Below are 12160 nucleotides of genomic sequence, written 5' to 3'. Positions count from 1 at the left end.
ATAATACATAAGGAAACAGTCATCAAAAGCCTCCCCACCAAAAAAGAGCCCAGGGCCAGATGGTTTCAGCACAGAATTCTAACAGAATGTCAAAGAAGAGCTAATACCGATATTCCTCAAAATGTTCCACACAATAGTGTAATGATCTGTTCAATTAATCCATTACAAATAGAAGAAGGAACACTACCAAACTCTTTTTATGAGGTTAGTTACCCAGACAGCCAAACCATACAAAGACACAACTAAGAAAAAGAATCGCAGACCAAGTTCCCTCATGAACATTCAAGCAAAAATATTAAATAAAACAATAACAAACCACAACCAAGTAGGCTTCATCCCAGAGAGGCAGGGATGGTTCAACGTATGAAAATCTGTCCATGTAATCCACCATATAAACTAAAAGAAAAAAGATCACATGATCATCTCATTAGGTGCTGAAAAGGTCTTTGAAAAAAGCCAGTATCACTTCATGATAAAGATCTTGGATATATCAGGTATATAAGGAATATACCTAAACACATTAAAGCAATATACAGCAAGTCAACATCAAACTAAATGGAGACCCTAAGTCATTCCACTAAAATCAGGAACAGGACAAGGTTGTCCACTCTCTCCATATCTATTCAATATAGTACCTGAGGTTCTGGCTAGAGCAGTAAGACAACAAAAGGAGATCGGTGATAAAAATTAGAAAGAAAAAAGCCAAACTTTCACTATTTGCAGATGATATGATAGTATACTTAAGTGATCCCAAAAATTCTACCAGGGAACTCCTACAGATGATAAATACCTTAATAATGTGGCAGGATAAAAGATTAACTCAAAAAAAAAAAAACCACCAAAAAAACCAAAACCTGTAGCCCTCCTATATACAGCTGATAAACAGACTGAGAAAAAAAATCAAACAAATATCACCCTTCATAACAGTCACAAACATTAAAATATCTTGGGGTAACTTTAACCAAACAAGCAAAAGACCTGTATGACAAGAAAATTGAGTTTTTTAAGAAAGAAATTGAAAGATCAGAAAATGGAAAGATCTCCTATTCTCCTGGATAGGTAGAACTGACATAGTAAAAGTGACAATCTTACCAAAAGCAATCTACAGATTCAGTGTCACCCCATCAAAATCCCAGCACAATTCTTCATAAACCTTGAAAGAACAATACTAAATTTCATATGGAAAAAACAAAGCATCCAGGATAGCCAAAACAGCCCTGTACAATAAAGAAACATCTGGAAGCATCACCAATCCCTGATGTCAAACTCTATAGAGTTACAGTAATGAAAACAGCTTGGTATTGGCATAAAAATAGACAAGTGAACCAACAGAATCAGAGTCTGATATTAACCCAAACACCTATGAACAACTGATTTTTTTTTACAAAGAAGCCAAAAATATATATAAAAAAAACTTCAACAAATGGTGCTGGTATAACTGGATGTCAACATGTATAAGAACGCAAATAGATATCCGTATCTATCCCCATGAACAAAACTCCAAATGGATCAAAGACCTCAACATAAATCTACACTGAACCTCATAGAAGAGAAAGTGGAAGTACCCTTGAACACACTGGCACAGGAGACCACTTCTTAAATACAACACCACTGACACAGACACTGAGAGCAACAATTAATAAACTCGACCTTCTGAAACTGAGAAGTTTCTGTAAAGCAAAGGACACGGTTAACAAGATAAAACAGCAGCCTACAGAATAGGAAAATATTTCACCAATCCAACATTTGACAGAGGGCTGATTTCCAAAATAAGCAAAGAACTCAAGAAACTAGACTACAAAAGGCCAAATAATCCAATTAAAAAATGAGGTACTGATCTAAACAGAGAATTCTCAACAGAAGAATCTCAACTGGCCAAAAGACGCTTAAGGAAATGCTCAACAGCTTTAGCTATCAGAGAAATGCAAATCAAAACAATTCTGAGATATCACCTTACACTGATCAGAATGACTAAGATTGAAAACACTGATGACAGCTTAATGCTGGAAAGAATGCAAACTTGTACAGCACCTTTGGTAATAATCAGTACAGCATTTCTCAGAAAATTGAGACTCAATCTACCTTAAGACCCAGTAATACCACTTTGGGGCTTATACCAAAGGATGCACACTCACACTACAAGGATATTTGCTCAACTATGTTCACAGCAGCATTATTCGTAATAACCAGAACCTGGAAACCTAGATGCCCTTCCACAGAAGAATGCATGAATAAAATGTCGTACATTTATACAATGGAGTACTATTCAGCAGTAAAAAAACAATGACATCTTGAAATTTGCAGGCAAATGGACAGAACTATAAACAAATATCTTGAGTGAGATAAACCAGATCAAGAAAGACAAACATGGTATGTACTCACTCCTAAGTGGATATCAGACATAAAGCAAAGGATAACCAGTCCACAATCCCAAAGAAGCTAGAACCCTCATCCACAAACAGATGAAAGCAGATGAAGAGATCCACAACTAACCACTGCACCAAGCTCCTGGAGTCCAGTCAAAGGGAGGGAAGAGCAAAAAATAATGAACAAAGGTGTCAAGACCATGATGGGGAAACCCACAGAATCAGCTGACCCAAGCTATTGAAATCTCACTGACTCCAGACAGACAACTGGAGAACCTTCAAAGGACTGAACTAGGCCTTATGAATCCAAGTGACAATGGTGTGGCCTGGACAGTATATGGGGCCACTGGTAGTGGGACCAGGATCTAACCCTAAAGTATGAACTGACTTTGTGGAGCCCATTCTCTATGAAGAGATAACTTACTCAACCTAGGCACTATAGGCACGAGGGTGGGGTAAAGGATGGTCCTGCCTCAAGGAGGTGATGGGACAAAATTAGTTGTCTTCCCAGAGGCAGTTTATCCTCTCTGAGATCAGATAGGGGGAGGGGAAGAGGAACTGGGATTGATATGTAACAAACCAACAAAACAATAAATGTAAAAACAGAGACACAGGCTAGAGCTTGAGAGATGGCTTAATAGTTAAGAGCACTGGATGCCCTTCAAAGGACCTGTGTTTAATTCCCAGCACCCACATGACAGCTCATAACTGCCTATAACTTCAATTCCAGGAATCAATACCTTCTTTGACTTCCATAGGTACTAGATGCACACAATGCATCTAAGACAGAACACGCAGGCAAAACCATGGATGTAAAATTTTGGTTTTATGGTTTTGTTGTTGTTCTTTCCCAAAACAGGGTTTCTCTTTGTAGCTTTGGAGCCTGTCCTGGAACTCACTCTGTAGACCAGGCTGGCCTCAAACTCACTGAGATCTGCCTGCCTCTGCCTCCTAAATGCTAAAATAAAAGGTGTAAGACAACACTGGCAGGCTAAAATTTAAAATTAAAAAAGGGGGAAGGGAGGCTGGAAAGATGAGATGGTTCATTCGTTAAGAGCATTAGCCATTCTTTTTTTTTTTTAAAGATTTATTTATTATGTATACAACATTCTGCCTCAATGTATGCCCGCACGCCAGAGGAGGGCACCAGATCTCAGTACAGATGGTTGTGAGCCACAATGTGGTTGCTGGGAATTGAACTCAGGACCTCCAGAAGAGCAGCCAGTGCTCTTAACCTCTGAGCCATCTCTCCAGCCCCTAGCCACTCATTCTTCCAGAAGACCTACCTAGGTTCAATTCCTAGCACCCACATGGCAGCTCACAACTACCTGTAACTACCTCCAGGGGATTCTATGCATTCACAAAGACATACAAATAATAACAAAAAAATGCACGTAAAATGAAAACAAATAAATCATTAAAAAAAATACAAGACAGAGACAAGCAAATTAGATGAAAAAACAGGATTCATCTATTTGTGTCTCCAAGAAACATACCTCACCTTCACAGAAAGACACTATTTTAGAATGAAAGAATGAAAAAGGGGTATTCCAAAGCAAACACAGCCGGGAAAGGTAAGGATCTATATTACAGTACCTGACACAATAGACTTTAACCCTAACTGATAAAAAAAGATATAAAGAAGGTTACTTCATCTAGGTATGGTGGCAGAAGAAGGCAGATCTCTAAGTTTTGAAGGCATTCTGGTCTACACAGTCAGTTCCAGGGCAGACAAGTCTATATATAAAAAGAAAAAGCTGTTAAATAGCTGGGTAGTGGTGGCGCATACCTTAAGTCCTGGGACTTGGAGAGGCAGAGGCAGGCAGATCTCAGTGAGTTCAAGACCAGCTGGTCTACAAAGAGAGTTACAGAACAGCAAGAACTGTTATACGAGAAATCCCATCTTGAAATAAAATAAAATAAAAACAAACAAGCAAACAAACAGAAAGATGCTGTTAAACATATAAAACAATGTAGAAATTTTCGACCTGTGAGTCAGGACTCCTGTGGGGATCCAAACAACCCTCACAGGAGTCACCCAAGACCATTAAGAACAAGTGTTTCTCTACTACAACTGAAAACAGTAACAAAATTAGAGTTATAAAGTAGCAACAAAAATAATTTTATGGTTGGAGTCGCCACAACATGAGAAACTATATTCAAGGATCAAAGCATTAGAGGTTGAGAACCACTACTCTGAGGAGCAAGAGGGATTAGGTAAGAATGTGAATGTGGAAGAAAAAGACCCGACTATAGACCATGAAGTTAGCAATCCCAGGTATGTATCATGACTATACAAAAACAAAGAAGTAAGGCAGTCTAAAGTACTAACTTTACAAAACCACCAAAATTAAATGTCACTGAGGGAAGAATGAGTTACTGTACAAATGAATCTTGGAGAAATACATAAAATGATAGAAAAATGGATTTTTAATGAATCCTTAAACCAAGATAAATTTTAGTTGAATCTAAAATGAAAATATAAAATGCTAACAAAAAATACATAGGAAGAATATAAAGGGTAATTTAATTATTTTATAATCTAAGAAAAATAAAAGTATTTTATGACACAAATTACACAGGCCAGAAAAACAATAACAAACTTTAAAATGAATGCCATCATTGTGCATGTGTAAATAAATAAAATGTATACATAGTGTCTAGATATATGTTTCAAAGGTTAAGAGCACTTACTGATCTTCCACAAGACCCAAGATCCATTTCCAGCATACATGTCAGATAACTCACAACCTCCTATAACTGTACTTCCAGGAAATCCAATGCCTCTGGCCACCTCGAACACCAGCAATCATGTAGCACATCACACACACACACACACACACACACAACTAAAATAATAAAAATGGATTACTTTAAAAGGAAAAATTAAGTGACAATCATTTTATTAAAAACTTGTTCAGATACAAGAGAGGCACTGGGTTTGAATATGAACACCACAGATACACACACAATCCAAAAAAAAAAAAAAAAAAAGATCAAAGGGCCACTAAAATGACTCAGTGGGAAAAGACATTTGCCTCCAAGCCTATCTGAGTTTGATTCCCAAGACTAAGCTGGCAGAAAGAATCAACTCCCACAAATTGTCCAGACTTCACATGGATGCCATGGCATATGAGCCCCACCGCAAATAAATAAATGTTTAAAAAAAGAATAAACAAATAAAGCAATCAATAAACAACAAAGAATATAAGCAGATATTCCCAGAAAAGATATAAAAACTATCTCAGTCCCATTCATAATACAATAAATGCAAAATAAAATACTAATCTCTTTTCACTCACCAAATTAGAAAAAAAAAGTAAAAATCAAGTTTAATGACAGTAAAGGAAGCTGAAAAAAAAAGACACTGCTTTATAAGTAATCACAAGAAAAGCACACTCTGTTTTAACATATTAATTCTACTTCAGTAGGAATTAATCCTACATAAAAGTTTTGCATGAGTAAGTAATAACTATCAGATACTACAACAGTATCCTTTATAATAGAAAGTCTAGGAGAAAATATGCCCATGAATGGATTTTTAAAAATTATTTGACATCTAAATAATGACACCATAGTCTTAAACAAAAGTATTAAGCAGGCTAGTGACGACTCCCTGATCACGATCACAAAGTACTCTTGCAGAATACCTGTGTTGGGTTCAGCACCAACACAGAAGCTCAAAACTGCATCACAACTAGTTCCAGAAGATCTGACACAGGGATTTTGTTTTGTTGTTTTTTTTCCCACACAAATGGTGCGCATATAGAAGCTAACACATATGTATAAATTACAAATAAAATAAATCTTTTGACAGCTATATAATCATAGATTAGATTAGATGGATGGACAGCTGGGTTTAAACTGTTAGTTCATGCCTATAATCCCACAACTCAGGAAGATAAATTCCAGGGTAGCCTAATCTACACAGCAGCATGTTTTCAGAATATGACACTAACCAAAATAAATAATAAAACACAAGTCTGTGGAAATGCACTATTTATGAAAACAAAAGAGAAAAATATATATACTGAGCTATGTATTTGTTTGACTTAGTGCAAGGGATTTAAAAAGCTGCTTCAGAGACTAAGGTGCAAGAAAAATGATAAATACTTCCGGTATTCATGAGGATTCTAGGGCCAGTATCATGTAGAAACTAAGGGAATAGCCACTGGTATTTGATGCTCTCTCTCTTTTTTTAAAAAAATGTACATGTGGATTTATATTTGGGCATATGACATGTGTGTAAGTACTTTCAGGCACTTGTGAGTCACTTGACATGAGCTTGGGAACCAACACTTAAGTCCTCTAACTTCAAGTTTTCTTATCCTCTGAGCCATCTCTCCAGTCATATTATAGTTTTACGTTTTAGATTTTTGAATCATTCAGATTGATACAGGGCTACTCAAAAAGTTAAAGAAAAAAAATAGCACACATCCAGGCATGCTGGCAAAGCATTTAATCCCAACACTCAGCAGAAGTCAGTGGATGGGCCATCTAGATCTACATAGTGAGAGCCTGACTCAAAGGAAGAAAGGAAGGCAAGGAGGCTGGCTGCTACAGAAAAGAAACACAAGTGTAGATTTTATAAATAACAGGAAAATGTCTTTATTAAAACTGAGTAGTTTCCTTAAGTTTAATGATTCTAACAGCCTGCCTTCTATCAGTAACATAGTTAACACATGGACTCAACCCAAATTTAGAGGTCCCTATCACATCTTCCTCATGTCTTTGTTATCATTCATAACAGTAGCATTTAGAACATTAAATAAAGCATTAAATAAATATTAAGCATTAGTATCACCTGTGCTGCAGCCCAAATGCAGTCAATATGCTGAGTACTCAGTCGTCCTTCTGCTGCCAAGAAATTCAAAATCACTTGGCACTGCTTAATAATCTAAAAAAGGAAAATTTGGTATAGTTATTTTTATTTAAAGTGCCTTTATATAATAGATAAACAATATAATTGTCCACAAACCTCAATATGTAAATTTGGTCCAAATATATGTTCCACTACATTGTTGCTAATAAGCCAGTCAGCAAGTTCTTTTGCAATGGACCTATAATCAAATGATTGAAAAAATAATTTTTAAAGCAATTTTCTCATATGTCAAAAGACACAAAAAAACCCTAGATTTGCTTCCATACAATACAAAGAATTATAAAAAATTGTTCACAATACTACAAAGCATAACTAAAATAAGTATACCCTGAATTTATAAACAATTAACAACTGAAAAGTTAAGATAACACCACCAGCTACCAAGTCCTTAGACTTTGCTCCCAGGCATTAATTTCCATAATAGGCACTGGAGCATTTGGGAAAGATTTTGCAAAGCCACTTCTATGATGAATTAAGCAAAGTATGAAGTAGTTACCTAAGAGTTGAAAACATAAAGAATTATACCCAAGAACAAATTGCATGTCTACTTCCTAAAACTAATGAAGCGTTCAAAATGAATGAAGAAGTAAGTTATATACATAAGAAAATCACAAAAACAATACTAGTATATTTTAACTATTTCTGGGTAGTTCTACTCAAGATATGATCCGTAAGATTTAATTTTAATAATTACTATATGAAATCCACCAAAATAAAATAAAACCTCAACGACAGCACTTACGGGCAGAAGCAGAGGGTTACCTGACATTCGAGGCCATAACACTCTTTAGGAATCAATTCTGGGGTATCTATAGCTACACAGTGACACTTATCTCAAGGAAAGCAAAACAAAAGCAACATGTTTGTTTAGGGCCAAAGTGGGTCATTTTTAAAATGACCATTTACCTTAAGTTTTAAGGACTAGTAGGTAAAGACAGATCATACTGGTAAGATATTGTATAAACAGCATGAAAAAAATTAGAGCAAACAAAGGGTGAGTACTGTTGGAGACTAAATTGAGTATTTTTTAAAACTTTAAGATATACATATTACACAAACAAAATTCACCTTCTTTGAATGAAATGCTTACAACACATTTTAATAAACATTTCCATCCCTTCAGAAAAATCTTATTTGTTCTTATTTGCAATAAGTCAGTCCTTGTTCTCATTTCCAGTTTTATTAGTCTATTTTCTGTCAACATAATTTATCAATTCATAAGGATTTCAAGTAAATGGAATTATATGATATTTATAGGTTATTTTTCATTGGGTCTTCGGGAAAGCAGGCAGATGTGTTCTAAGGATTGAGCCTATGGCCTTTGTGTATGCCATATTCAAAGCTTGTATACATACACTGTGCTGTGCTGTATTTGTAATCAGGTAAGTAGATGTGGAAACTAGAGGCTTATGCTGCGTGCCTTCCCTAACTACTCTCTATCTTATATACTGAACCAAGAGCTCACCAATTCAATTAGTCTAGCTATCCAGTTTGTTCCAGCGATGTTTTTGCCTTCCAAGCCTTGGGATTCTAGCAAGGTCCACTTTGCACTCTATGTGGATTGGAAATCCAAATTACATTCTTGAGTTTACATGGCCAGTAATAAACCCATAGAGCCAGCTTCCTAGATCTACATATTTTTGTTTAAGTTTTATTTCTGTTGTGATATATACCAAACTTTACCTATTTATATTGTTATTTATATTCATAATAGGTATTGAACATAGGACTTCATTCATGTGAGGAAAGGTCTCTATCACAGAGCTTCATTCTTTTATGCTGCTGAATAGTACTGTTTCATGATATAGATTAATTATACATAAATTAAATATATTAAATATATATAAATTATTTATAAGTATATAAAATTATATATAAAATATGAATAATACTTTTATTTATGAGTATGTGGGTATATCTGTATAGATAAACGATATAGACTGGCCTGGTACATAAGGAGGACAGAAGAGAGTGTTGGATCTCTCAAGCTGGAGCTACAGGTGGTGTTGTGTCACCCAATATGGGTTCTGGGAACCAAACAGATCCTCAAGAAAAGCAGTAAGTGCGCTGGCTGGTGGTGCAAGCCTTTAATCCCAGCACTCGGGAGGCAGAGGCAGGCAGATCTCTGTGAGTTTGAGGCCAGCCTGATATACAAAGAAACCCTCTCTAGAAAAACCATCACCCCCTCACCCCCCAAAAAAGGCAATAAGTGCTCTTAATTGTTGAGCCCTCTCTCCAGAAACAAGAAACCAAACTTTTTATACATTTACTAGGTTTACTCACATGGTAGTATGTGTTTTTCTTTGTTTTGATTTGGCTTGGTTTTTCAAGACAGGGTTTCTCTATGTAGCTTTAGAGTCTGTCCTGGAACTCACTCTGTAGACCAGGCTGACCTTGAATTCACAGCGATCCGCCTGCCTCTGCACCCCAAGTGCTGGGATTAAATGCGTGCGCCACCACCGCCTGACTAGTAGTGTGTATTTTTTTTATTCTCTAATAGTATTACATCATTCAAATACACTACACTGTTTATCCAATTATTTATTTATCTATTTTGTACTATGTACTAATACACCATTCTTTTTATTGTTAAATACCATCACATTGTGCAACGTTGTATCATTCTGTTTCTCCACTTACTTTTGATGGGTATCTGTGTATTTTCTACTTTTAAGTTGCTAGTTACATTCATGTGCAGGACTTTTGGACCACATGTTTTTATTTTTCATAATAGACACTAAGTACTAAGGTTGAAAGCCCTTATACTCAATTAGTACATTTTTTATTATAGCTGTTACACTGACCAATTATTATTTCACTGTGGCTTTAATAAGTCTTGCACACACACACACACACACACACACACACCTGTTTTTTTTTTGTTTGTTTGAGTCAGTCTTGCTCTATAGCAGAGTTTTTTTCACATTTGTTAGGAAACTGAGAATCATCTTAAACTCCTGATCCTGTTTTCTCTACCTACTAAATGTAAGAATTACAGGTGTGTACTACCACACCCAGTTCTGCTTCATGTAGTTGAGCTTCTTGTCAGGTTAATATATATGTGCACAGATCTGCAGAGGTCAAAAGAGTGTTGACTCCTTAGAGTTTAAGTTAGAAGTGGTTGGAAGCCATCAAACAAGGGTATTGGGAACTGAACTCAGATCCTCTGGAAACAAGTAATCTTAATGACTAGGTCTCTCAGGACCTAATATATGTTGTTGTTTAAAAGAACTTTTTATATATATTTGTGTGTGTGTGTGTGTGTGTGTGTGTGTGCACGTGTACATATACATAGCACTGCTCATAGAGACCAGGAGAAAATGAGATCCTTAGAGTTGTAGTTCTGAGTCAACTGACCTGAGTCCTCTGGAAAAGAAGCTACTGTTCTTAACCACTAAGCATCTTGCCAACACTGAAATATATATATTTTAAAAACAAAGTTTCAACATATAGTTCTGTTCCATTCAAACTGAAGCCACAAGATAAAGATTTCCAATAAACTCTTCAAATCAAATAAAAACACAACTATATTTGCTATAAAATCAGTAACAACATGGCATACTTCAGCCAGGCATAATGGCATACAACATTAATAGAGGCATTCAGGAGTCAGAAGCAGACAGATCTGAGGCCAACCTTGCCTACACAGTGAATTACATAACAGCCAGTGCAACAGTCTTTAAAAAAAAAAGTATAACTCTATATCAACTAATGATCCCACTTACGTTTCTGTGTCTGATACCAATGATTCGTTATTGCACACATCATTGAAAGTATGAAGCTGATTCTAAGATTAAAGAAAAGAAATTAAGGTTTATCTTTTTTAAACGTGAAAGCTGTTGGCAAATGGCAAGAAAAACAATAAACTTGTTACACAAATCACAACTGATAAGATTGCAATAATAAAATGTAATACATAAAAACATGAGTACATTATTTTATCATGTTAATACTAAATTTCTTTGCAAAAACATTATGCTTTATTTCATTAAACACATTCAATAAAATAAAGCTGAGTAATGAAAAAGAGGTAAATACAATCTAGGGAGAAAATCATACGTCATTAGGCTTCCTAGTAAAATTAACTTGTGATTTATCTGGGAAAATGTGAAGAAGCATTTTGATATTTATAAAACCCAACGCCTAAATCATATTAGATCACTTTAGATTTTCAGTGTGCTAACATTACAAAAAATAAATAAGAAATAGAAAGAAGCAAAAGCTACCGAGGACCAGAATAAACTAAGAAAGTCAACAATTTGTCTTCAACAAATAATTCATGTAACACACACAGTGTTTGTTCAACTATTCCCACTTCGAGATACTCCAACATCTAGATTTTAATTTCATTCTCCCACATTTTAAACAGTACTTAATAATGTACAAAACACACTGCTGTTAGTCAAATGGGACTTCCATTAAGATTATTATTAACTCTGGACAATCATTGCCAATTATTTTTCTATCTTAAAATACTGTCTAAGTGCAGATTTTTTTTTTTAACAAGGGCATGGTTGTATCCACCCCTGTAATTCAAGTACCTAGTAAGCACAAACAGGATCAAATTCATCATAGCATGTTTCTTACAAACAAAACAACAATAAAATAAAAACTTAAAAATAGCTGGGTGTGGCGGTACACTCCTGCAATCCCACCAATCAAGAGTACAAAAGAATCAGTAGTTCAAAATCAGCCTTGGCTACATGGTGAATTTAAGGTTGATCTGAGCCCACATAACATAACATAGTCTTATAAAATAAGAAAGGAAGGGAAGGAAGGAGAGGGAGGGAGAGACAGAGAAAGTAAAGAAAGAGAAAGGAAGGAGGGGGAGGGGGACTCAGTAGTGCTTATCATGCAAGCATGAGAACCTTAGTTTGCATCCTCATCATAAAAAAGCTGAGTATAACAGCAT

The 12160-nt window shown here is 35.5% G+C and overlaps 1 protein-coding gene across 1 annotated transcript in view; it reads right to left on the bottom strand.

The window, feature by feature from the left end:
* Usp34 (ubiquitin specific peptidase 34) overlaps window positions 1-12160 on the bottom strand; it is a 178177-nt gene that overhangs the window by 119843 nt on the left and 46174 nt on the right. The window contains exons 8-10 of the mRNA XM_038324438.2: window positions 10974-11035; window positions 7345-7426; window positions 7171-7263 (exon numbers count right to left, since the gene is read on the bottom strand). Coding sequence (XP_038180366.1) covers window positions 7171-7263; window positions 7345-7426; window positions 10974-11035 — 237 coding nt within the window. The remainder of the gene's footprint in view (window positions 1-7170; window positions 7264-7344; window positions 7427-10973; window positions 11036-12160) is intronic.

Source organism: Arvicola amphibius, chromosome 1 (assembly GCF_903992535.2).
Source record: "Arvicola amphibius chromosome 1, mArvAmp1.2, whole genome shotgun sequence".
Lineage (NCBI taxonomy): Eukaryota > Metazoa > Chordata > Mammalia > Rodentia > Cricetidae > Arvicola > Arvicola amphibius.
Note: the sequence above shows the minus strand (reverse complement) of the source record. Positions and strands in the feature narration are given on the sequence as shown.